This window comes from the organism of the source record quoted next, unplaced genomic scaffold, assembly GCF_019419815.1.
Source record: "Pyrus x bretschneideri cultivar Hongxiangsu unplaced genomic scaffold, Pyrus_bretschneideri_v1 Contig93, whole genome shotgun sequence".
NCBI classification, from domain to species: domain Eukaryota; kingdom Viridiplantae; phylum Streptophyta; class Magnoliopsida; order Rosales; family Rosaceae; genus Pyrus; species Pyrus x bretschneideri.
In genome coordinates, this window is record NW_025999835.1 from 1,262,013 (window position 1) to 1,288,758 (window position 26,746).

Consider the following 26,746-nt stretch of genomic DNA (forward strand, 5'->3'; position numbering starts at 1 on the left):
TGCTTGTGCCACTTCCATCTCCATTTTCACTTCCATTTCCATGTGGTCCATCTTTATCTCCTCCCTGACTGTCAACTTCATCAGCCTCAAGTTCCTTATCTGCTTCAACGTCCCATTCCAAATCTGCTATGACATCTTCATGACGATGCTCATCCCAATCCCAGCTACTATTCTCATCAAATCGAACATCACGATTGATTAGAATCCTCTGCGAGATTGGATCAAATAGTCGATAGGCCTTTGGTCCTTCACTTATCCCAAGTAGCACACACTTCCCACTTTTATCATCTAGCTTGGTCCTCTTGTTATCTGGAATATGTACGTATGAAATGCAGCCAAAAACCTTGAAATAACTTACAGATGGTATCGTACCACTCCATGCCTCCTCAGGTGTTTTGTTTTTAACTGCAAACGTGGGTCCTGTTGAGCACATGAACTGTCCAGTTTGCTGCTTCTGGCCAAAAAGTCTTAGGCATGTTCTTATCGGTCAATAAGCTACGTACCATATTCATGATGGTCCGATTCTTGCGCTCAGCTACTCCGTTTTGTTGCGGGGTGTAAGCTGCTGTCAATTGTCTTTGAATCCCATTCTCAACACAGAACTCATCAAACTTATGTGATGTGAACTCCCCACCACGATCCGTGCGCAAACTTTTAATACTTGCATCAGTTTCGTTTTCAACTAGACTTTTGAAAGCTTTAAAAGTTCGAAAGGCTTCTGACTTCTCAGTTAGAAAGTAGATCCAAGTCTTACAACTGAAATCATCGATAAAGGTGAGGAGATACCTTTTCTTATTGTTGGATGTAGGTTTGATCGGTCCACATATATCTGCATGGACGAGTTGTAGGATTTGGCATACTCTCCAAGTACTTCTTTTTGGAAACGGATCTCTCGGTTGCTTTCCTACCAAGCAATTCTCGCACACTCTTGAGGAGTCCTTTATTTGAGGCAGTCCACTCACCATCTGTTTCTGTTGTAGAGTCTTTAAACCACCAATACTCAAGTGCCCATAACGGCAGTGCCACAACTGAACTAGATCATCTGTGAGGGCATTGAAACATGCTTGATCATTGGGTTGATATTGAACAACAAGAATGAACATGCGATTTGTAGTCATAACTGTCTCCATGATTAGTCCTTTCTTAGGGTGATAGATCTTGCACTTCCTGTGTTTAATGAGAATAGCAAGACCTTTCTCCTAAAGCTGCCCAATACTTAGCAGATTATTCTTCAAAGCAGGTACATAGAACACTCCTGTGATCATCTGAGTCATGCCATTCACTTGTAGTCGAATATTTCCTTTCCCCAAGACAGCCATACTTGTATTGTTCCCTAGTTTCACAGTTTCTCTAAAACTTCCAACAAATTCAGAGAACAACTCCCTCTTACCACACATATGATTGCTGCAACCCGAGTCAAGGAACCAAATGTCTTTTTTGATCTCCTGAGTATCCACATACGCCATTAGCAATATCTCTTCACTAGCCTCTGCATAGTTAGCCTTGGCTTCCCTGTCCTTCTTAGGGCACTCATACTGAAAGTGCCCTAATTCATGACAATTATAGCACTCAACCGTTGACTTGTCGAAGTTCTGTCGACCTCTTCCTCTACCTCTTCCACGAAAGCTTCCTCAACCACGTCCTCTTCCTCTAAAGTTCTCTTCATAGGTCACCTTTAGTGCTGGTTCCTCTACGCCATGTCTAATCATCCGCCACTCATGCACTAACAAGCTACTTTGCAGTTCATCAATTGAGAGAATATCCAAGTCTTTGGATTCCTCTATGGAACAAACCACATAGTCAAATTTAGGAGTCATCGATCTCAAGATCTTCTCAATGACTTCTACATCCGTTAACTTGCCACCATTAATCTTTCTCCTATTGGCGATGGTCAAAGTTCGACCAAAAAATTCATTTACAGTTTCTCCTGTCTTCATGTGAAGCATCTCGAACTCCTTTCGAAGTGCCTGCAGCTGTGCTCGTTCAACTCGAGTAGTCCCTTGATACTTCTGTTTCAACGAATCCCAAATCTCCTTAGCCGTATCATTGTTCAAGATTGTTTCCAAGACAGCTCGATCAATTGCTTGAAACAAATAGTTCTTGACCTTCAGATCTTTCAACTTTTGATCTTCGAGCACTTTCCGTTGTCCCTCCGCAAGTGAAGCTCCTTCTGCTGCTTTAGGGATTCCATGCTCCACAAGACTCCAATATTCCTTTGAACGTAGAAAATTTTCCATAAGCATTGCCCAGTGGTCATAATGCCCATCCAGTTTTAGAATAGATGCCTGCACAAAACCACTTCCTTCTCTTGCCATATTCTCGTACCTTTGCACTCAAAAGATTGCTATCTCTCAAGCTTTTGATCAGGAGCCCCAGGTGGGGGCTCTGATACCAAATGTTAAACCCTAGTGTTTGACGAATGAGAACTTTGTAAGCTGGGAGGAATTTCGCATAACATTAATCAAAGAATAAACAGGCTATTTAAGCCTTACAAACGGAGGAGAAGATAAACATGCAACCCATGTTAAACGTTAACCTAAACGTGGTATATGACTAAGTCAAAAGGAAAACAACTTCTACTGATCCCTAAAAGCTAGGGCTTATTTGGCCATGCAGTTAAAACTGCTTACATCAACAACCTTAAGTTTACGTAGTGGATAGAGCCACTACGTCCACCAAACTAATAATCTAACAATTTCCCTCAAATCCCCGCCGATTCTCTATCTCGCCATTCTCAGTCTCTCCAGCCGCGAACCCTTACAGCTCCATGCTCCGCCTCTAGATTCATCGAGATGAGAGCCCCAAGACCGTCGCCTGCACCACCGTCTCAGAAAAGTGAGCCAAAATCTTTACGAGATTCAGGCTGCACATGAGCGGATCCATAGGCCAAACCTCCGATCTTGAGGTCGACACACCCAGAGGTAAAAATTTCTCATCCTCTCTCTTCGATTTCATATATGTTGTTAGATTAAAAGGGAAAATATGAGAACTAACTCAAGCAAGTGTTCTTGATGTAAGCTAAAAGATCAATTTAACTTTTCGTCCCTGTCAATTTAGTGCTTTTTCTTTTCTTATTACTTTTAGGAGTTGATTGTTGAGATATATTATGACTAACAAATTTACTGTTGCGTGTTGTCATCTTTTTTGGTGAAGATTTCTTTTTTGAAAACTGTATGCCATGACAAAATAAATTTAGAAGGAAAGTCTTTTCATATTAAATCCATGTCAGCCTGACCACTGCCACCCTGGAACCTTCGCGCTTCTGTAAGTTTTCAACACAATATAGTTCAAATCCTCTTAATCATGTTCTTGAATTTTACTATGTTTATCGTGTTCTTTGCATTTCATTATCTTAACTCTGTTAATTGAATTTGGTTACCTGAATCGTGCTTAATATTTGATGTGGCCAGTGGCTTTCTATGGCTGGCTGGTGTGATTTGGGACTGTTTTTAGTCAATGGGAGACAGGGGACAAAGGTGTGGGGCAGCGAAGTCACGTGGGATTAGGAATTTAGGATAGTAGAATTTTTGCTAATTCATGGGATTAGAAGTCTTCCTTTATTTTTGTCTTGGTGTGATCATTGTAACAAGGAATTTTCATTAAATTGAGGTAGTGAACCTACTAATTTTCAACCGTTGTTTATCTACAGTCTTCTCCATTCTCTTGGACCAAGCATGAAATCCCAAGCACTATATCACCACAAAGCGAGCAAGCTGAAAAGCAATCCAGCAAACCCTTTTTCCAGAAGCACTTAACATAACCTTTCTATGGGTTAATTGTTGTTTCAATTATACCAGATTGAAAACGAGTATGGAACCATTGGTCAAGCATACGGGGCTGTTGCTTCTTTTTCTCAAGGAAACAGAGCATTTTTTTTATAACCACATCTTTTGTAATCAGCTCGGTTGAATGTATAAAAGCCAAGCTTATCTTACCGATACTGTTCACTTATCTATCCTTTTTATTCGTTCATGATTACGTTGAATTTTTTTCAAGTTAAATGTGTCTTATTCATGTAGTTAAGGTTGGTGCATTCAAGTTCCGCAGCAACACGCATGCATATTTACTAGTATAACCTATGAAAATTGAAATGCTTACGGAATATTTTAGCCATGGGAGCTGATTTTCACACATTATTTTTAACCTTTCACTCACCCATTTATATTTCTGAACATCAGATTGAATAATCAAAGATAGAAACAACGGACAAGATCAAATAGTTATCCATGTTTAGAAGAAAAAAAAAAGTGTGCACTTATCATTTCCCTTTCGCAATGTTCAAAAAAGCTGAAAGTGATATTCTATAACGCAAAATGACAAAAGAATCGAAGGTCCGCTGGTTGCATGGCGACTTTGATTTTAAAAGTAAATCTCTAACAAGATTATCTTAAAGACTTTTCCCTACAGATTCTGGACACTAACATTATTGTACACATTTCTCTGTTTCTAGTAGAAAAGTCGTGAACTCGTGATCAAGTAGCTGTCTTGCTGTCTTCTATTTTTTAATGAATGCCTACTTTCTTTCACATCTCTCCCTGAATTTACTTGATCTCTCTAAATTCAAATACAAGAAACTGGACTACCATTCAACTTAAACCACATATATGTTGAACAGTAGCTCACTACAAGCACTATAAACAACCTGCACCGCGATGCAAACATAATCCAAAATGGATGCCACAACAGTAGCTACTAAGCCTCACGCTGTTTGCATTCCAGTTCCGACTCAAAGCCATATCAAGGCAACGCTTAAATTTGCAAAACTCCTGCACAGTAGAGGTTTCCATATTACCTTTGTCAACACGGAGTTCAATCACAAGCGGTTTCTTAAATCTCTAGGAACCGATTCCCAATATGGCTTGCCTGATTTCCGGTTCGAAGCCATCCCAGATGGCATTCCAGATTCAGGTGAAGATGCCACCCAAAATCTCACTTTACTCTGCGATTCCATACTAAAACATACTTTCCTGGCGCTGTTTCGTGATCTCCTCACTAAGCTCAACGATGATGCCAAAACAACATCCAACAATCCACCAGTGACTTGCATAGTTTCAGATGGTTTCATGTCCCCAGTCACAGTCACTGCTGCTCAAGATATTGGAGTCCCTTCGGTGCAGTTCTACACTATTGCTGCATGTGCCTTCATGGGCTTTTTACAATTTCGTGCTTTGGTTGAAAAAGGACTTGCACCACTCAAAGGTGAAATATATACAACTATTGAAGAAACTGCTTAATTTTTGGTTATTTCTTTATTTCTTATTTTTGAAACATGCAAATGAAATTTTTCGTGTTGTAGATGAGAGCTGTTTGACAAATGGATATCTGGAAAAAGTTATAGACTGGATTCCTGGAATGAAAGATATTCGTTTAAGGGATATCCCAACTTTTTTTCGAACCACAAATCCGGATGACATCCTATTTAACTTCACGATGAAAGCAACGGATAGAGCTCATGAAGCTTCAGCAATTGTTCTTCATACTTTTGATGCCTTGGAGACAGATGTGTTGGATGCGCTCTCATCTATGCTTCCACTTGTTTATCCCATTGGCCCTCTTCAATTACATCTCAACCAGATACCAGAACACCCCTTGAATACTGGATACAGTCTATGGAAAGAAGAAACTGAATGCCTTGAGTGGCTAAACGCTAAGGCACCAGATTCTGTCATGTATGTGAATTTTGGCAGTATAGCAGTCATGACACCTGAAAATCTTGTCGAGTTTGGCTGGGGACTTGCAAATAGCAAATTGCCCTTCTTTTGGGTAATCAGGCCTGATCTTGTAATTGGTGAACCCGCAATTTTTCCGCCCGAGTTTGTTGCCGAAACAAAAGAAAGAAGTCTTACAGCAAGTTGGTGCCCACAAGAGCAAGTCCTGAACCACCCATCAGTTGGAGGATTTTTAACTCACAGCGGTTGGGGTTCAACAATTGAGAGCCTGACTGCAGGAGTGCCTATGCTCTGTTGGCCATCCTTCGGGGACCAGCAAATGGACTGCCACTATACTTGCAATGAATGGGGCATTGGGATGGAGATTAGTAATGATGTGAAGAGGCGTGAAGTAGAGAAGCTTGTCAAGGAGTTAATGGAGGGAGAGAAGGGTAAGAAGTTGAAAAATAAGGTCATGGAGTGGAAGAAACTTGCAGAAGAAGCTACTGGGCCGAATGGTTCTTCAACCAAAAACTTAGACAATTTAGTGAATCAAGTTCTACTAAGAAAGAACTAGATGTCAGTACGTAATTTAGAACTACCAACTATACTCCGAGTTCAAAACTCCCTCTCTCTTCCGTTAGTATTGATTAGTGTAAAATATCATTTATGATAAAAATAAAAACAAACCTTGATGTCGATACATGATTTAGAAACATCTCAAAATTACCATATTATTATTGTTCTAAGTTTGAGAACTATCTGAGTATGAGGTATTCTCAGCATCATATAATCAATGGTAGACCAACCTCAACCCTTTGAATGTTTGGTAGTGTGGTTGTGCATGATGACCAATATAATATGTCACCCCACATATTCATTGCAGCTGCATGATTGGAAAAACCGGAAATGTAAACAAAACTTTTATATGGAAACTTTGGAATATAACCAAATACAAATCAAGATGGTAAACGAATATTTGAGTCATCATCGGAAAAGCCCATTTACACTGATAATAGTCACATAAATGGCACACTTGATCCATTATAGAGTTTAATTTGCATTAGTTTAGCTTGGCGTTGAATTTGTTCTATTTAGGCCCCTCTTTAAATGGTTTAGAATAAGCTCACATAAAAAAGTATAATCTGAAATTATTCAGTTGTTACTTAACCTCATGTTTAATTCAAATTGGAATTGGTGCTAAATAGCCAAACCCAATCCTACTTTGACCAATAAAAGCCCCAAAAGAACTTTCTTCAAAACCGTCTTTTCCTTTTGCATTCCTTATCTTACATGGTTATGTGTCTTCTGTCACTGCAGCAATCTTCTTTGACCTACAAAAAAATCCAAAGGGTAATCACTGAAAACTTTAATACAAGACAATTGACTAATTATTTAATATGGATCACTCGTTCAAGATTCTTCAAACAAGATTATTTCACTGCCTGAACTTGTGTGAAGATAAGAATAGGAATGAATGTATGTGAAGAAGTGTCCCCTATCGGAATTTCAACAAATCTTGTATATGCTTCATGGAATCAGAGCAAGTCGGCTCACATGTAAAGTTCAACAGCCATACGTATTTTGTGTCACTCAGTTGGTTATTCACGTATTGGGCTTGAAGATTCTCCACCCATAGGGGAACGTGTGAGAAAATGAAGAAATATCCCACATTGGAAAGTTACCAAACCATGCATGTACTCATAAAATTTTTTATTGCGAAACCTTAGCCTCCTCACACAAACATAATGAATAGTGCTCACTAGTCTACAAATATTAATAGTGTGCATTCTGCAAACACTGCAAATCTGCACCACAAAAAAAAGAAGAAAAAAAAAAAAAGTCATACAGAAAATAGAGGATGGATACCAAGGAAGTACCTAAAAAGCCTCATGCTGTTTGTATTCCAATTCCAGCTCAAAGCCATATCAAGGCCATGCTTAAATTCGCAAAGCTCCTCCACCACAGAGGTTTTCATATCACCTTTGTCAACACAGTGTTCAACCACAAGCGCATTCTTAGATCTCTTGGCCCCAACTCCCTTGACGGCTTGCCTGATTTTCGGTTTGAAGCCATCCCAGATGGCCTTCCTGATTCAGACGAAGATACCACCCAAGATGTCATTTTGCTCGCTGACTCTGTCAGAAAACAATATTTCTTGGCTCCCTTTCGTGCCCTTCTCAAAAAACTCAACAATGATGCCATATCAACAACCAACAATCCTCCAGTGACTTGCATAATTTCAGATGGTTCCATGTCCATATTCACAATTACAGCTGCTGAAGAAATTGAAGTCCCTATAGTACTGTTTTACACTATTGCTGCATGCAGCTTCATGGGCTGTATGCAATTTCGTGCTTTGGTCGAAAAAGGACTTGTACCACTCAAAGGTTAAATATTTACAACTATTGGACAAACTGATATTTATGATTAACACTTTTAATTGCTTATGTGTATAAAAAATTTCGTGTTGTAGATGAGAGTTGTTTGACAAATGGCTATTTGGACAAGGTTATCGATTGGATTCCAGGAGTGAAGGATATCCGTTTGAAGGATCTCCCAACCTTCCTTCGAACCACAAATCGTGAGGACATATTTTTCAACTTCGTGATGGAATCAACAGATAGAGCGCATGAAGCTTCAGCAGTTATTCTTCATACTTTTGATGCCTTGGAGCGTGATGTTTTGGATGCTCTCTCATCTGTGCTTCCACGGGTTTATACCATTGGCCCTCTTCAATTACATCTCAATCAGATACCTGAACACCCCTTGAATATTGGATACAGTCTATGGAAAGAAGATACTGAATGCCTTGAGTGGCTAAACAGTAAGGCGCCAAATTCAGTTGTGTACGTGAACTTTGGCAGTACAGCGGTCATGACACCTGAACATCTAGTCGAGTTTGCATGGGGACTAGCAAACAGCAAGCTGCCTTTCTTCTGGGTAGTTAGACCTGATTTGGTGATTGGCGAACCAGCGATTTTGCAACCTGAGTTTGTGGCTGAAACAAAGGAAAGAAGTTTAATAGCAAATTGGTGCCCACAAGAGCATGTGCTGAACCATCCATCAGTTGGAGGATTTTTAACACACAGCGGTTGGGGTTCAACAATTGAGAGCCTGACTGCAGGAGTGCCTATGCTCTGTTGGCCATTCTTTGCCGACCAGCAAATGGACTGCCGCTATACTTGCAAGGAATGGGGCATTGGCATGGAAATCAATAATGATGTGAAGAGGGATGAAGTAGAGAGGCTTGTTATAGAGTTAGTGGAGGGGGAGAAGGCTAAGAAGATGAAAAGTAAGGTGATGGAGTGGAAGAAACTTGCAGAAGAAGCTACTAGTCCTCACGGTTCTTCATCCAAGAACTTCGACAATTTAGTGAATCGTGTGCTATTAAGGAAAAGCTAGATATCAGCTTTAACAATATTGTTATTGATTATTTTTGTAATTTTGTTCGTGCTGTGAGAAATTGCATGTACTGCATTCCTAGTTGTTTTTTGGTTCAATAAACTAGTAATATGTTTACCGTGCGACCACCATCTTGAATTTTGTTTTCCTTTAAGTGTGATTAATTGATCTTAATTTTCCAATATCTAATAATAATAAAATTCTTAAGATTAAAAATATTGAAGTTTTGCTACAAACTTTATATAAATAAAAAAAAACCAACAATTTCAACACCAATAGAAGAATAAATACATAAAACCAACGAAAATTGAGTTGGTAATGAAATATTTTAGTAAAAAAGAGAAAAAAACAGAAGTGGTTATATTTGTACCACAAAATGAAAGAAGTGAAGAATCCATATAACTCATACATTTGGCGGCTAGTAAGGATCCAAATCTCGTGTACTGGCAAGTGGCTTGTAGTTTGGTTAAGAGCATTAGTCCACTAGGGATAGTCAATTGGTGCTATGTATTTATTGTCATGGTCCAGTTCAAACGCCTGGTGGAAAACCAAACAGAGGTCATTTTTGCCACTTTACTGTCCGTGAACAGTACACCCGAGTTTGGGTTTTAGTATAGGATAATTTCTCTTGCTGACTTCTATTTTCAATGAATGCCTACTTTCTTTCACATCTCCCTGAATTTACTTGATCTCTCTAAATTCAAATACAAGAAAATGGATTACCATTCAACTTAAACCACATATATGTTGAAAAGTAGCTCACTACTAGCACTTGATAGCCAAATCCAATCCTACTTCGGCCAATCAAAAGCCCCAAAGAACTTTCTTCAAAACTTTGTCCTTTTCCTTCTACATTCCCTCTAATTACATGGTTGTGGTCTTCCGTCACTGCAACAATCTTCTTTGACCTACAAATAAATCCAAAGGCAACCAACGAAAATTTTATTCCAAGACAATTGACTAGTTATTTAATTTGGATCACTCCATTCAAGATTTTGCAAATAAAATTATTTCACAGCCTGGGCTAGTGTGAAGATAAGAATAGGAATGAAAGGATGTGAAGAAGTTCCTTATCGGAATTTCAACAAATTTTGTATGTGATTCAAGGAATCAGAGCAAATTGGCTTACATGTAAAGCCTAACCATTATACGTATTTCGTGTCACTCGTTTATTCACGTATTGAACTTGAAAATTGTCCACACATAAGTAAACGTGTGAGAAAACGAAGAAATATGAATTTACTGAACCATGCATGTACTCATAAAGAATTTTGGTTACTCTATATCTTGCAAATTAATTTAATTGCAAAAACTTAGGCCCGTTTGGTATACTATTAAATTTTTTTATCATTTTCAAAACTATTTCTTAAAACCATTTCTTTTGGTACGAATTATTTTTAAATCTTAACAATTAAATAAATAAGAAAGGGAGAGAGAAAATCGAAAGAAAGGAAGAGAGAGGCGAGGGAACGGAGAGAGAGAATTTGTAGTGAGAGACAGAGAAAACTAAGGGAAATGATCTGAAGAGAGAGGAGAGAAAGGAAGAGGAGAGAGGGGAGAGAAAATTATAACAGATTGGAAGAGAGGAGATAAAAGGAAATGATTGGATGAGAGAGAAGAGAAGAAAATCATGACACAGGAACAGTTGATAGGAGGACAACCAGAGAGAGATCAGATTAAAAACTTTAAAAACTTTTTTTTTTTTTTGTATTTTTCACAAATAACTAATTTTTTAAGTTGGTTTTGAGTTTACTTTTTAAAAAAGTAGTCCTATCAAATAAGAATTATTGCCTTGAAACTCACAAACTGTATTTAAGATAAAAAAAAAAAAATTGGATTTAAATTGCATATGAAACAGGCTCCTAGATTCCTCACACAAACATATTGAAAAGTGCTCACTATAAATATTAGTAGTGTGCATTCTGCAAACGCTGAGTCTGCAATACAAAAAAAATAGGCATACAGAAAATAGAGGATGGATACCAGAGAGGTACCTAATAAGCCTCATGCTGTTTGTATTCCAGTTGCAGCTCAGAGCCACATCAAGGCCATGCTTCAATTTGCAAAGCTTCTCCACCACAGAGGTTTTCATATCACCTTTGTCAACACAGTGTTCAACCACAAGCGCTTTCTTAGATCTCTCGGCCCTAACTCCCTTGACGGCTTGCCTGATTTTCGGTTCGAAGCCATCCCAGATGGCCTTCCTGATTCAGATGAAAATGCCACCCAAGATGTCGCTTTGCTTGCTGACTCTGTCAGAAAACAGAATTTATTGGCTCCCTTTCGTGCCCTCCTCAATAAACTCAACAACGACGCCTTATCCACATCCAACAATCCTAGGGTGACTTACATAATTTCAGACGGTTTCATGTCCACATTCACAATCACAGCTGCTGAAGAAATTGGAGTCCCTATAGTACTGTTCTACACTATTGCTGCATGCAGCTTCATGGGCTTTATACAACTTCGTGCTTTGGTCGAAAAAGGACTTGCACCACTTAAAGGTTAAATATTTACAACTATTGGACAAACTGATATTTATGATTAACTCTTCTAATTGCTTAATCATAACTTTGTGTGTAAATTTTTGTGTGTTGTAGATGAGAGTTGTTTGACAAATGGCTATTTGGACAAGGTTATAGATTGGATTCCAGGAATGAAGGGTATCCGTTTGAAGGATCTCCCAACCTTCCTTCGAACCACAAATCCTAATGACTTATTTTTCAACTTCGTGATGGAATCAACTGATAGAGCTCATGAAGCTTCAGCAATTATTCTTCATACTTTTGATGCCTTGGAGAGAGATGTTTTGGATGCTCTCGCATTTATGCTTCCGCTTGTTTATACCATTGGCCCTCTTCAATTACATCTCAACCAGATACCAGAACATCCCTTGAATATTGGATACAGTCTATGGAAAGAAGAAACTCAATGCCTCGAGTGGCTAAATAGTAAGGCGCCAAATTCAGTTGTGTACGTGAATTTTGGCAGTATAACTGTTATGACACCCGAACATCTAGCTGAGTTTGGATGGGGACTAGCAAACAGCAAGCTGCCTTTCTTCTGGGTGATTAGACCCGATGTGGTAATTGGCGGATCAGTGATTTTGCCATCAGAGTTTGTGGCTGAAACAAAAGAAAGAAGTTTATTTGCAAGTTGGTGCCCACAAGAGCATGTGCTGAACCATCCATCAGTTGGAGGATTTTTAACACACAGCGGTTGGAGTTCAACCATTGAGAGCCTGACTGCAGGAGTGCCTATGCTCTGTTGGCCATTCTTTTGCGACCAGCAAATGGACTGCCGCTATACTTGCAATGAATGGGGCATTGGCATGGAAATCAATAATGACGTGAAGAGGGATGAAGTAGAGAAGCTTGTTAGAGAGTTAATGGAGGGGAAGAAGGCTAAGAAGATGAAAAATAAGGTCATGGAGTTGAAGAAACTTGCAGAAGAATCTACTAGTCCTCACGGTTCTTCATCCAAGAACTTCGACAATTTAGTAAATCGTGTGCTATTAAGGAAAAGCTAGAGGTCAGCTTTAACAATATTGTTAAGCTTTTGATGTTTTTTCATTGTTGGCCACAGCCTCAAATGATAATTATCTGGCTAGCAAGATGTGAGGAAGCATGTACTGCATTCCTAAATGTTTTTTGGTTCAATAACTAGTAATATGTTTAGCCTGCGACCACCATCTTAAATTCTGTCAAATAATATCATGTATTAGTAAGTGGCTGTAACTCAGTTTGTTAAAAGCATTTGTCTTTGCATTTGAAATTCTATGTATGAATCCCCCTTCCCGTCGTTTAATGTAGATTATTCTATTGTTTGTTAAAAAAACCAAAAAAGAGGAAAAAATAATGCCCTGTACTATAGTCCACTAGGGATAGTCAATGGTGCCCATGGATTGTCATGCTCTAATTAAAAAAATATAGATAAGTCTCAAATTAAGGTGCGAATCACATCTCAAAAATAGAATATGAAATTTCATAATTAAAATGTGACAAAATAAAAATAAATAAACGAATAACTCCAGAGCAATTAACAAAAACAAACTAAACTTGAGTTTGTTTTTACTTTACAATACGTCCTTTGTTCCGAATACGTAAGGCAACCAACCCTAGCATGGAATTCTTGTTCCTTATTCAAACAAACCTTCTTGCAAAAGCTTAAACAAACCTTAAAGAAACTTCGTCCTCGAAATTTAAAACGTATCGGTGTTAGAAAATAGTTTTGGGTATTTCTTCCGCTTTTCGGTTTCTAATTCCCATGTGATGCTGATGAAGACCATTAGAATTCAATGTAGGAGATCACGTATTTCTCATGATATCTCCCTCTAGAGGAATCAAAAGATTTGAAAAGTCTGGGAAGTCATCTCCTAGATTTATTGGTCGTTTTAAAATCGTATAGAGATTAGAGGAAGTGCTTACCGATTAGCTTTATCACCACAAATTTCAAGTGTTCACAATGTTTCCGATGTCTCAATGCTTCGAAAATATGAACCAGATCCAACACATGCTATCGACTAGCAAGAGTTTTGAGCAGATGAAGGCTAATCCTTTGAAGATAGACCAATCCAGATATTGGATCATAAAGAACAAACCCTTCGTACAGTATCAATTATGTTGGTCAAAGTTCTTTGGCAACATGGTGATGTGGAAAGTGCTACATGGGAATTATAAACTGAAATGCGGAAGAAATACCCATAACTATTTTCTAACACTGGTACGTTTTAAATTTTGAGGATGAAATTTGTTTAAGGCTTGTTTAAGTTTGTGCAAGAAAGTTTGTTTGAATAAGGAACGAGAGTTCCATGCTAGAGTTGTTTGCCTTGTGTATTTGGAGCGAATGACGTATTGCAAGGTAAAAACCAATTCGAGTTTAATTTGTTTGTTGTTAGTTGCTAGCTCTCAAGTTATTCGTTTATTTTTGTGTTACATTGTCGCATCTTAATTATTAAAATGTAAAATTCTATTGTTGAGATGTGGTTCACAGGTTAATTCAAGAATTGATTATAGTTTTCGAATTGGAGCATGCAAAAGCCATTTTTTGAATTACTGTGTGCTATATGCGACTTACACATTTTAAATGTATTTATACGTGTGAATTGCTTCAATAATTTTTTTTTATGACAAAAAGAAAGTCAAATATTTGGAATAAATGAATAATATTTGACCATGCTAGAAGAAACCTCTCATAAACCAATCAAAGTAGTTGAATTCATATAACAAAATCGGTCTTTCAATTTCCATCTACATTCTATTGAATTTACATTAAAAATGGAGAAAATAATATTTAATAAACAATTGATACGTGGACAAATTTTTAAGCCTAATACGTGGACAACATAACTCGGTGACGTGGAGCATGTGTGGCCGTTGAGCTTCACATGTTGAACAGCCTGCTCCTACACTCTAAAGAAAGTTGAGGTTATACCATAAAACCAATTGTAAATATGGAAAGTAGTCCAGCCTCTTATAAGTCCTTACAAGATTTTTCTTTTCACCAGTGTGGGACTCTTTTACTTTTACATTCTCACACGGCCCCTCACGTATGACGAATTTTTAAGCCAAACACATGGACAACACGAATTGGGTGATGTGGAGCACGCAAATTTTCAAGCCAAACACGTGGACAACATGAATTGGGTGGCGTGAAACATGTGTTGCCGTTGGGCTTCACACGTGGGCCAACCTGCTCTAATACCATGAAAAAAGTTGAGGTTCCACTACAAAACAAATCGACAATATGAGGAGTAGCCTAACTACTTATAAACATATGCAAGGTCTCTCCTCTCATCAATATAAGATTCATTCTCAACAGCCACAACAGTAGCTACTAAGCCTCACGCTGTTTGCATTCCAGTTCTGACGCGAAGCCATATCAAGGCAACGCTTAAATTTGCAAAACTCCTGCACAGTAGAGGTTTTCATATTACCTTTGTCAAAGTTGATCCATCAGGTTGACTTCGTTTGGACTAATTATAAAGATTACTTTGGATTAGTGGAGCTTGCGTTGGATTTATTTCATTTATGTTATTGATTTTTTTTAGCAAACGATATTATTTACATTAAGGGTGTAGGAGAGTGGGCTAAGCTTCACAATGAGCTAGGAATAATGTGGTTCAAATTCGTCTTTGACGAGAATCGAACCTAAAACCTCTTGCTCATTTTTATTTTTATTTTTTATTTATTAATTTATTAATTTATTTTTAAACAAACGATATTATCTACACTAATGGAGTGGAGAGTGGGCTAAGCCTAGCCCATTATAGGGCTTGTCCCACTTCCTTATTCTCTTAGTATAGATATATCGTTTGTTAAAAAAAATTTATATAGAGAAGGTATGATCTCAAATTATTCAGTTGTTAATTAAATTGAAATTGGTCTTAGATAGCCAAATCCAATCCTACTTCGGCCAATCAAAAGCCCCAAATAACTTTCTTCAAAACTTTGTCTTTTTTCTTCTGCATTCCTTGTAATTACATAGTTATGGTCTTCTGTCACTGCAGCAATATTCTTTGACCTACAAATAAATCCAAAGGGTAACCAATGAAAATTTTATTACAAGATAATTGCCTAGTTATTTAATTTGGATCACTCCATTCAAGATTCTTCAAACAAGATTATTTTACTGCCCGTACTAGCGTGAAGATAAGAATAGGAATGAAAGGATGTGAAGAAGTGTCCTCTATCGGAATTTCAACAAATTTTGTATGTGATTCATGGAATTAGAGAAAGTTGGCTCACATGTGGTCCAACCGCTATACGTATTTCGTGTCACTTGGTTATTCACGTATTGAGCTTCAAAATTCTCCATGCATAAGGAAATGTGTGAGAAAACGAAGAAATATCCCACATTAGAAATTTACCAAACCATGCATGTACTCATAAAGAATTTTGGTTACTCTATATCTTGCAAATTGATTTTATTGCAAAAACTTAGGGCCATACTAGAATTGGTTCAATATGCATGAATTGCTTCAATATTTTTTTTTCTTTTATGACAAAAAGAAAGTTAAATATTTGGTCTAAATTAATAATATTAGACCATGCTACAATAAACCCCTCATAACCCAATCAAAGCAGCTGACTTCACATAATAAAATCAATTTTTCAATTTCCATCTACATTCTATTGAATTTACATTAAAAATAGAGAAAATAATATTTAATAAACAACTGATTGATTCACATCATTTATAGCCTATTGTGAGGCTAAGCCCACACTCTCCCTCTTAATGTTGATAATATCATTTGTTCAAAAAAAAAAAAAAAAAACGATCATTTGACAACTAATTGAATCACATTATTATGAGAGTGCAAAAAACTTTTTTTTATAACCAGCACTACCTCTTAAGATATTTTGAACATGTTTAAAAATAGAAAAAAATAATATTATTAAACAATTGATTAAATCACATTATTGTTAGTCCATTGTGAGGCACTAATTATAAAAAAAATAAAATAAAAATTGTACAAAACTAATTAGAGTGCTACTAGACCCACCCCATTGTCCTATTTCTCCACCTATATTATAATTTCACCCAACATATAAAGTTAAAAAGTTATTTCCACACTCACTATTATTCCTAAAATAACCTCTAATTAACAACTTGTCATAAATTTGTATGAGTGCATTGTACAGAGTCGCCAACAATGGCTGGGACTTGTCTACAATCGCTCTTCCATGTGCCAGTAAATCCACCTTCCCAAATTCAAGTCCCCTATTTCGGCATAGGCTGATAATGGTGCCCACCTGATTCAATTCCACACTAGGCCTTCTCATCTGACCAAACAAAGACAAAGCTTCCTTACCTCCCATTCTAAGCACACCCCACAATCATGTTGATCCATGAAACAACATTCCTCTCCAGCATCTCATAATAATTCTTTGCACACCATTAATATCCAGACACCATACATAGCGCTCAAGCAGCGAATTCCAGACACCATAGATAGCCAGCAAGCAGCGAATTCCAACTCTCAACACTCCTCTCACTAATACCATTAATCACCCGGCGTGCATACTTGACACCACTCGCAAACCCACTTACTAGAACCCTCCTTTGCACCTGTTGTAACAACCCGTCCCAGGAATTACGGAAGAAAAATGGTATTTTTGTATTTTCACTAAGTTTGGGGGATACTTTCCTTTTTAAAATTGTTTTTGAGTCTTAATTGGTGAGCCCAAGAGGCCCACCCCCTGTTTTGTCCCCCGGTTCCCTTTCCCTTTTCTTTTTTTTTTCTTCTGAAAAGTATCTCTCTCATCTCCTTCACTATCTCTTCTCTACCCGTACTCTCCCTCTGTTACTCCCTCCTCTCGATGCTCTTTTCTCCGACAAGAACGCACACACACACACCCATGCCCACACCTCATCAACGACGACAACATCACCATCATCACCACGTTAGCTCTCTCTCCCTCTTCGTCTCTGTGGAACACAGAGAAACTTGGACGAGTTCCTCGTTCTTCTGTTTTGGGTAAGCCTCAAAACACTCCAAATGCTTCTCTTTTCATCCCTATAATTCTGTTCTGACCCCGTGGTTGTGTTTTGGATATCAAACCATGAAGAAACCACCTCGGAGACATTTCCCAGTTTTCTGGCGAGCACCACCCCTTTCGAGGAAATTTCCGACCAAACCACGGCGAGTTGGCCAGCGTGCAAGATATCAATCTCTTCGTCTCACTGAGTACTACAACTTTCCTTTTTTTTTTTTACCCAATTTCATTGAGTATTGAAGAAGTTATACTCATTTGAATCTTACCAAGTTTCCGGCGGACACCCGTGGCTTCCAGGCTGTTTTCCGGCCAACTCCGGCCACGATGATGGGAACCAAGGGTATATTTCGATTCCTTACATTCGGGGCTTCAATTTAGAATATTGAATGACATGTTTTGGTTGAGTTTTGAGCTCCATCGGAGCTTGGGAATTCTCCGGCTAAAATCCGGCCTTCTCTTTCCTTGGAATCGGGCGAACCACCAAACCCAAGGCCTTTGGGCCTTTCTTGCCAAGCCCAAAACCCTGGGCAACCCAACCCAACCTTCTTATTTTGGTTTTGTTAATTTAAAGGCCTTTGGGCAGTTTCCTTTAGGGCCTTTGGCCTGTTAACCCTAAACCCATTAGACCCAAACCCCAACCCAAGTCCAAACCCTTTAACCCAATCCGGATCCAAGCCCAGACCCATTTGACCTGTTGACCCCGACGGGGTCAACGGTCAGCGTTGACTTTGACTTTGACCGTTGACTTTTTGGGTTTTCGTGCGGGACCTGTCCTAGGCTAATTTCGACGTTCTGAACCCGTTTCCGATGTCCGTTTTTTCAAATTCCATCGTTTGAGTAGAGTTTGAATAAATGTACCATTTATGTGCTTAGGGGCGTTTATCTGTGGCGCTTCCTTCTTCGCTAGATGGCGTGACTTTTCGACGGCGAAGTACTGTGAGTGGACCCCTTCTAAAAATGCATGTTTTGATAGTATAAATGCATACATGAAAAGCATGATTTGATGATTATGTTTTACGAACGTTTTACGAAATAAGATGCTTACTGAGGCTAGTTTGAATTATTACTATTTTTCCTATAGCCCATGTTCTTATAGAATATCTGATGGATGACGATATGATATTTAGAACATGTTTAGAACACCTCTTTATAGTATAGATGATGAATGAATTTATACTATGAAGTTGATTTTCAATATATATATGTTAACTGGTTTTGTACTTACCTAGTGGTCCTTTCGGCTACGGGACGTAGGGATAGATCCGGTCCGTCCCGGGCGACAGTTTGGGGTTGGCATAGGGCTTGGAGTGTGTTTCCTCTGGCTATTTAGCACAGGGACGGGAAGCCGGCATGGAGCCTAAAGTGTATTTTTCTCTGACTGTCTGCTCAGAGACGGGGAGCCGGCATAGGGCCTGAAGAGTTATCAGACTTTCACTAGTGTTTATTATTTATGCAAAATACATTTTGAGACATTACATGGCATGTTAGATTTCGGAAAAACCTATGTTTAGCATTATAATTGTGTTTTCATAAAACCTGGGGGTTAGTACGTTGATAACTGTTTTACTATGTATATATATATCAACTTTGTCCACTTATGTTTGTTTTGCGCCCCCTTCAGGACTTAGAATCGAGGCATACAATCCCGACGTCCAGGCACTTTCGCATCGGCATCTTCGAGTCCTCGTGGTGTAGGACCCATTCCTTTGTTTCATTCAATTTTATATTATTTTCTTTTAGTGTTCTAGATTAGAGGTGTGCTCTGAACACAGTCCTTATTTGCATATTAATTATTCTTTTATATTTATAAGCCTTAATTACCTTTTGTTTTCAACATTTGCACTCAATAAATGGCTTTCGTCACCCTCGGGTGTCGGTCAGCACGTATCTATCCTGGTATTCGGGGAATATCGGGGTCGAGGCATGTCAGATTCCCTTTTTATCACCAACCCCGAGCACTAAAACATACGAATAGGAAAACCCATTAGCCTCTGCCTCCAAACCCACCAGCCATTTATACAATTCAACCAACTTCTATGACGTTTTGCTCCGAGCGTGGCCCTTGATCATATGGTTCCTTACAATAGTACTTGTGTCTTCAACATTTTTGAAAAATTTGAGGGAGTGATTGAGACACCCAAAAGCAATGTAGAATGATAAAATCCGAACAAGAATGTAGCTTTTTTGTGAGTCCATGAATTGTTAATTTGGGTGTGAATTTAGGGTGTGCTTGCAGATCATTGGAAGCAACTAGTTTTTTTGCTTTGTCCTTATATGTCATTTTACAAGAGGTTAAAATTGACATTAAAAAAATTAATGAAAGATGGGTGGAGAAATAAGATAGCAGAATGGGTTTATCAGCACTCAATAATTAATTATAAAAAATACTGTTTATATGATGAAAATACCCTTATATTATTTTAGGCTGTTTTTGAATTTTTTTTGTTTGGAGGCATATTTTTATCCAAATATTTTTGATGAAGCCGTGACCTCAAAATAGGACTGCTGGCTTTATATATAAAGATAAAGATAAAGATGTACCGGTTGACCATCCCTGTAATCCACATATTGATCGACTATTATTCATGGCCAACAGGAGTGTGGCCTGGAAATTTTCTGTTATGTGGGCCGAACTAAACTAATTGAAAATGACCATAAGGTGTTTTCTTTGAATATCATCTATTTGTTTCACATTTTTTAGGGACGGAACCATGACACGATCTTTTTTTAACACATTTTTTACATACAGTGTGAGATCCATTTTGTAATGTATTTCAACGATCCGAACCGTTGAAATATTTGCCAAATGACCAATTTTTCAAACTGAAATGCATTTACTTATTTGGAAGTGTTTTTGGCTTTTTCAAAAGCACGTCCAAACGAGACGAGTTAGACAAGAAAGAAAGAAAAACAGGTAGAAGGACCCTCCGACGACCCCAGTTCAACTTTGCTTCTTCATCTCCTTCAGCTACGCTTCTCTTTTTTGACCTATAAAATTCTTATACAAATCAAAACACAATTGATAACTTATTCAGCTTAGATTACTTATTTTTCTTAATTCAAACAAGATCATTTGAAAAGTAGATCACAAGCACTATAAATAGTCGAAATTTGTGCAAGCACTGCAAAGCAAACAAATAGGCAAACACAAAATCTAAGATGGTTTCTGTAGGAGAAGCTAATCAGCCTCATGCTGTTTGTATTCCGGTTCCGGCACAAGGTCACATAAAGGCAATGCTTCAATTATCTAAACTTCTCCACCATAAAGGTTTTCGTATAACCTATGTCAACACTGAGTTCAATCACAGGCGCTTTCTTAAATCTCTAGGACCCGACTCCCTTGACGGCTTGCCTGATGATTTTCAGTTTGAAACAATCCCAGATGGCCTTCCGGATAGAGATGACGATTCCACCCAAGACTTCAATTTGCTTGCAGATTCCGTCAAAAACAATTTCTTGGCACCTTTTCTTGATCTCATAAAGAAACTCAACCGTACTACTCCAGCAGTTACTCTCATTGTTTCAGATGGTTTCATGGCTTTCACAACCACTGCAGCTCAACAACTTGGCATTCCCATTACACTCTTCTTTACTTTTTCAGCAAGCAGCTCTATGGGCTATATGAAATATCCTGCTTTGGTGGAAAGAGGACTTGCACCGCTTAAAGGTAAAGAATTAGCAGTGTATAATTTCGTTATTATTTGATATTTCTTTTTTAATCAATAGACCACCGCCAGTGACCAATTGATCTAAAGTTCATGGACGATAGTTGTGGCATTGGTAAATAAAAAAATTCTCAAGAGAGTTGCTCTTTAATTTCGTAAACATGCCTATGATTTTATTTTTAATTTTATTAATTAAGTATTGCTTGGGTGTTTGTAGATGAGAGCAGTTTCACGAATGGCTTTTTAGACCAGATAATAGATTGGATTCCAGGAATGAAGCATATGCGTTTGAGGGATCTCCCCAACGTCTTTGTGACAACAAATCCCAATGACAAAATTTTTAACAACATCCTTGAAGTAATGAGTAGAGTTCATGAAGCTTCAGCAATTATTGTACATACCTTTGATGCACTGGAGCAAGATGTTTTGGATGGCCTCTCAAGTATGTATCCACCCATTTACGCCATTGGCCCTCTCCCGTTACTTCTCAATCAGATGCCACAACATCCTTTGAAGTCCTTGGGATACAGTCTGTGGAGAGAAGAAGCTGAGTGTCTCCCCTGGCTGGACGATAAGAAGCCAAACTCGGTTGTTTATGTGAATTTTGGCAGCATAACGGTCATGACACCGGAACAACTTGTGGAGTTTGGCTGGGGACTTGCAAAGAGCAAGCTTACTTTCTTCTGGGTAATTAGGCCTGACTTGGTAATTGGTAAATCAGCAATTTTTCCATCTGAGTTTGTGGATGAAACTAAAGGAAGAAGTCTAATAGCGAGTTGGTGCCCTCAAGAGCAAGTCCTTAACCACCCATCAGTTGGAGGATTTTTGACACACAGCGGTTGGAATTCGACAATGGAAAGTGTGTCTGCAGGAGTGCCCATGTTGTGTTGGCCTTTCTTTGCTAATCAGCAAACAAACTGTCACTGTACTTGCAAAGAATGGGGCATTGGTACGGAGATTGATAAAAATGTGAAGAGAGATGAAGTGGAGAAGCTTGTTAGAGAGCTGATGCAAGGAGAGAAGGGTAAGAGAATGAAGCATGAGGCCATGGAGTGGAAGAAATTGGCAGAGGAAGCCAATGGTCCACACGGTTCTTCATCTGCAAACTTGGAAAAATTAGTGAATCAATTTCAATTGTAAGAAAAGTCTAGATGTTCTGCACAAGAACAACCAAGAAACATGCACTGCATTCCTAGATGTTATTGGTTCGATGAATTGGCAACATGTTTAGTCTGCCACCATCTTCAATTTTGTCTAGATATTAATTTTGGGTTGAACATTTTAATGTTATACATTATTTGCTATGTATGCGATTCTACCCTGTCACTGGGATCATACATTGTGGCACATAAGATTTTCTCCTGCCAAAGATACAAGATAACATCGATTTCTTATCGAAATTTGGATAAATACTCCAGCACTATTAACAGGAATAGAAGAACAAGTGCATGTAACCAATGACAATTTAGATGGTAAAGTAATATTTCGGTAACGTAAAACAAAAGTGATTCTGTAAAGCATCTTTCGTAATTATCAGTCGGCTTTGGTTTTGAAGGTAAATGACAAACCGAATTATTGTAAAGCATATATGTTTCCTACCCAGTTTTAATTCTTACATTATTGTAAAGCAGTTCTCTTTCTCTATTAAATAAGGGGACAGTCGTGAACTAGTGATCAAGTGCTGTCTTTCTGCCTTGCTCAACTGATTTTTCATTTGCAAATCTACTAATCAATGAATTACTTTTTGAAATTCATGATCAAGGGGGTGGCCTAGGCAGTAGGCAAATCAACTAATAAGTCATGCGTAAAATGATTTCTTCAAAACCTTGCCTATTTTCTTTCACGATCTCCCTAGGACATGCGTAAAATAGCAAATCAACCAAAGCATAATATTCATAATTTTCATAATATTTTTTTCATCTGTTGCTGCTAAGTTGGATGATACCAACTATCTTCAATGGCATTTTCAGATGAAATTGATGCTCGAAGGGTATGGCATTATGGATTTTGTGGATGGATCAAATCATTGTTCCTCTCAGTTTTCTTCTTCAAGTTCTGCTGATTCAGAGGTTGTATCCACTAGTTCCAATTTCAGAGTTGAATCTGATGAGTTTAAGGTTTTGAAGATGCATGATAGAGCACTAATGCAACTTATCACTGCTAATTTGTCTTCGATTGCAATTTCTTGTGCAATTGGGAGCACCAATGTAAGAGATTTATGGGTGGGTCTTCAAGACTAATTTTCCATAGTTACAAAGACTTCCATTTTCAGTCTGACTTACAAATTATCAAGAAAGGGGCTGATTCTGTAAGTCAATATCTTCAGTGCATCAAGGAGGCTAGAGATTGTCAAGGAGGCTAGAGATTATCTCTCTGCAGCAGGGGTTACTTTTGTTGATGAGGACATTGTTATCTTGGCTTTAAATGGTATTCCAGCTAAATATAACATGTTCCAGTGTGTTATTCGTGGTCATGAAAGTGTGATTTCACTCGAGGAGTTTCATGCCCTGCTCAATTGCTTGCTGAGGAAGCAATTATTGAGAGTAACTCTTCTGTCAATTTTCCCACTACTTTGCTGGCTCAAAATCAAAGTCACAATGGTAGTTCTAGGTTTTCCTATGGGAATTCTAATGGTACTTTTGGGTTCCAAAATGGCAGTAATGGTTTTAACAATGGAAATCACAGTGGGAATTCTGGGCAGTCCAACTTTTTTCAATCGTGGCAATCATTCCAAATACAAAAGCAAAGGGAAATCGAATAATCAGGGGAACATACATTACAATAATCAAGGCTAGAGGTACTATAGTTCCAAACCTATTGTTCATGATTATGCTCCTGGTATTCTTGGAAATCCTTCTCAGTTCAATTGTGTTGCCTCATCTACCAATGTTGTTTGTCAATTGTGTTCTCAACAAGGTTATTCGTCTGTCAATTGTGCTTATATAGAGATGCTGAATCTTCTGAGTCCTATTAGATTTGTGATACAACCAATCACACTGCCAAGACATGTTTCTATAGAAACAAAGCCAAGATTTCTGGATCACAAATGACTGCCATGAATGCAATTTCCTCAGTTTTTTAATACTATGCCTCATGTGATGAATAATATGTCTTCTTGATGAATATGCAATCTTCTCAGTTGCCAATTTATATAAATGCATCATCTTCTTATAATATGCCATCTATGCCATCTTCTTCATCAAATTCAGCTTCACCATAACTATGGTTGACAAATTCTGGTGCTACCAATCATTTGACTAATGATTTGCACAATTTGTCCTTGGCTTATCCATATCCTCATAATGACACACTACAAACAGCAAATGGTGAAGGTTTATCAATCACTCATTTTGGCCATTCCACTTTCAAAATTCCTATGCAGTCTATCAAATTAAATTTTGTTCTTTATGTTCCTAGAATAACTCTTAACTTGCTGTCAGGTCACAGAATTTTCTTGGACAATAATTGTTGGTTCATATTTGATGCATTTTGTTTTTGGATTCAGGACAACGCCACAGGGAGAATCATATATAAAGGACTATGCAACAATGGACTATACCTTATACCAGTCCTTCCTGTTCTTCCCCTGCATCTCAGAAACAACCTTATCCAGCAATTTCATGCCTTGGGACACACTGTCAAGACTACATTGTGGCACAGTTGTGTAGGTCATCCTTCCAACCCTATAGTATCTCTTATGCTTAGTAAATCCAATGTTACTGTTGTAAAAGATAAAGTTTTCATTAATTTGAAAAATAAAGGTCAAAAGCATATTTTAGATTGATATCCTAATTATCCTTCCAAAACATAATCAAGATCGAAATCATTCTCTCCAGATGTACCAAAAACATGAAAAAAATTAAAACCAATAATAATTGACTACTGATTAATAACATTTATGTTGGGTTCACAGGGTTGGGCTCAAGCTACTTGTTGACTAATACTTCTGTTGCACATCCTCTTTTCTACCCAGAACTTTTTGAGTTTTGAAACCATACTTTATGGCACAACTCTAATTGTTCTGTTCCTTTCATTTCTCAGTTTCCTCTTCTGTTTTTTGTTTGATACAATGTTGTCGTATAGCATTGACTCTCATATATTTACTGGAAAATCTACAGTACCACATTACATTGAATGCAACATGAAATAAACGAATGAGATATAAAGAAACGGATCATATTCATACACATTGCAGAGAACCTACAGTTTTTTCCCCCTAAAAATGCAAACCTATTTCAGACGATACACGAAGTATCTGAAGTTCCGTCACGTCGCAAACAAAAACTTGTCCATTATAGAAAATCGTAATTTGTTCTTTGCTCCGAGTTGACTCACCCCTAACAAAGATAAGAGGGAAAGCAAAGAGATATCAGGGAGGTCTTTTTCCAGTTTCCAAAAGAGATATCAACAAGCAAACAGATAGAATTAAACATTTGTTTGGTCATTTCAAATTTTTGGCATGATATATCAAATGCAATCTCTTATAAAACCAAAAGGAAAAGGCTATGTTTTTGAAATCGTCCACACACGCACAAAATGATCATAACTTCTCATCCACTAGTGTACGTGTGAATTTCATCGTCAATCTCATATATGCACAGTTAAGACTCACTTATGTGCGTGTGAATGCGGAAAAATATCATAGCATTTTGGGCACGAAAACACTGATGAACTTACGTTGGAGTTTTGTGAGAATACGACTGTGGTTCAGAAGTGGCCATCGGAGAAAGTTGAACGTACAAGCTGCACTCCGTTTCCGATAGCCGCCAGTAGGAGGAGAGACTACTATTCCATCTAAGAATTAAATCAAGTCATAAAAATAAAGCTACAAAATGGGGGGGGGGGGAGGGGGTGGTGGTGGGGGTGGTTGGGCTAGAGAACTGTATCGACGAAGGGATCAGAGTTTTCATGGTTTGTTATAGGAGAGTGTTTGATAAAATAAAAAAAATAAAAAAAAGCATAAAAAACGTACCCCAAATGTTGGCTAGGTATTTGGCCACGTGAGAAATTCTTTCACTCTCTTTCTCCGTCTAATTTTCTCTACCTCTCTCTCACACTTTCTACATTATGACATTGCGTGAAGGTAGCGGCCTTTTGTCTTTTCAAATTGGATTCCAAAAATGGAAAGTATTGTATTGCAAATTTGCAATTCATGAGGGTTTGTTTTGCTTTGGTGATGCAATTGACTCGTAAGCCTATTTACTTGCACGTTAGGGGGGAGACAAATGCCCAAAATTGAGATATTTTGTTAATGAATAATCATCATCTCTTTTATTTGAATGTGGTCTAATCATATTATTACGAATTTGGCGTCTTACTCTTAAATGAAAATTTTATTTTTACATTTGACGCAGTTTAATTATATTTAGAAAAAAGTTTAATTATTGCAATCAACAAAAATATCTTTCGATATGTTTCTCTAAAATCCAAAAACACAAAGGGTTTGTTTGGATGAGGAATTTAGTGGGTTCCAAGGGTGTGGTGAGAACCATTTTCTGTACACAAGTATAATAGATTGATTATACGAGTG

At 37.9% G+C, this 26,746-nt stretch overlaps 4 protein-coding genes and 1 long non-coding RNA gene across 5 annotated transcripts; all 5 read left to right on the forward strand.

Moving 5' to 3' along the window:
• The first annotated feature begins 2,927 nt into the window (after positions 1 to 2,927).
• LOC108868641 lies at positions 2,928 to 3,934 on the forward strand. The gene is made up of 2 exons (XR_001954814.2): positions 2,928 to 3,264; positions 3,650 to 3,934. It is a non-coding gene; the product is annotated as an uncharacterized LOC108868641 (long non-coding RNA).
• A 596-nt stretch (positions 3,935 to 4,530) lies between these two features.
• LOC125473685 (7-deoxyloganetin glucosyltransferase-like) lies at positions 4,531 to 6,401 on the forward strand. Its single transcript, XM_048576874.1, has 2 exons — positions 4,531 to 5,199; positions 5,297 to 6,401. The coding sequence occupies exons 1-2, from the start codon at positions 4,671 to 4,673 to the stop codon at positions 6,223 to 6,225; spliced, it is 1,458 nt and encodes a 485-aa protein (XP_048432831.1). The 5' UTR covers positions 4,531 to 4,670; the 3' UTR covers positions 6,226 to 6,401.
• A 1,063-nt stretch (positions 6,402 to 7,464) lies between these two features.
• Positions 7,465 to 9,175, forward strand: LOC125473688 (7-deoxyloganetin glucosyltransferase-like). The gene is made up of 2 exons (XM_048576882.1): positions 7,465 to 8,038; positions 8,125 to 9,175. The coding sequence occupies exons 1-2, from the start codon at positions 7,510 to 7,512 to the stop codon at positions 9,051 to 9,053; spliced, it is 1,458 nt and encodes a 485-aa protein (XP_048432839.1). The 5' UTR covers positions 7,465 to 7,509; the 3' UTR covers positions 9,054 to 9,175.
• A 1,689-nt stretch (positions 9,176 to 10,864) lies between these two features.
• LOC103966505 (7-deoxyloganetin glucosyltransferase-like) lies at positions 10,865 to 12,797 on the forward strand. Its single transcript, XM_048576929.1, has 2 exons — positions 10,865 to 11,557; positions 11,654 to 12,797. Exons 1-2 carry the CDS (start codon positions 11,029 to 11,031, stop codon positions 12,580 to 12,582), a joined length of 1,458 nt encoding a protein of 485 aa, XP_048432886.1. The 5' UTR covers positions 10,865 to 11,028; the 3' UTR covers positions 12,583 to 12,797.
• Positions 12,798 to 20,642: 7,845 nt separating this feature from the next.
• LOC103966500 (7-deoxyloganetin glucosyltransferase-like) lies at positions 20,643 to 22,440 on the forward strand. The gene is made up of 2 exons (XM_048576928.1): positions 20,643 to 21,218; positions 21,434 to 22,440. The coding sequence occupies exons 1-2, from the start codon at positions 20,711 to 20,713 to the stop codon at positions 22,354 to 22,356; spliced, it is 1,431 nt and encodes a 476-aa protein (XP_048432885.1). The 5' UTR covers positions 20,643 to 20,710; the 3' UTR covers positions 22,357 to 22,440.
• Positions 22,441 to 26,746: the final 4,306 nt, after the last annotated feature.

Excerpts from the sequence above, each read along its gene's own strand:
- LOC125473685 (XM_048576874.1), top strand. The coding sequence starts at position 4,671 with ATGGATGCCACAACAGTAGCTACTAAGCCTCACGCTGTTTGCATTCCA. Across the intron at positions 5,200-5,296 it reads AGGACTTGCACCACTCAAAG|ATGAGAGCTGTTTGACAAAT; the intron begins GTGAAATATATA and ends TTCGTGTTGTAG.
- LOC125473688 (XM_048576882.1), top strand. The coding sequence starts at position 7,510 with ATGGATACCAAGGAAGTACCTAAAAAGCCTCATGCTGTTTGTATTCCA. Across the intron at positions 8,039-8,124 it reads AGGACTTGTACCACTCAAAG|ATGAGAGTTGTTTGACAAAT; the intron begins GTTAAATATTTA and ends TTCGTGTTGTAG.
- LOC103966505 (XM_048576929.1), top strand. The coding sequence starts at position 11,029 with ATGGATACCAGAGAGGTACCTAATAAGCCTCATGCTGTTTGTATTCCA. Across the intron at positions 11,558-11,653 it reads AGGACTTGCACCACTTAAAG|ATGAGAGTTGTTTGACAAAT; the intron begins GTTAAATATTTA and ends TGTGTGTTGTAG.
- LOC103966500 (XM_048576928.1), top strand. The coding sequence starts at position 20,711 with ATGGTTTCTGTAGGAGAAGCTAATCAGCCTCATGCTGTTTGTATTCCG. Across the intron at positions 21,219-21,433 it reads AGGACTTGCACCGCTTAAAG|ATGAGAGCAGTTTCACGAAT; the intron begins GTAAAGAATTAG and ends GGGTGTTTGTAG.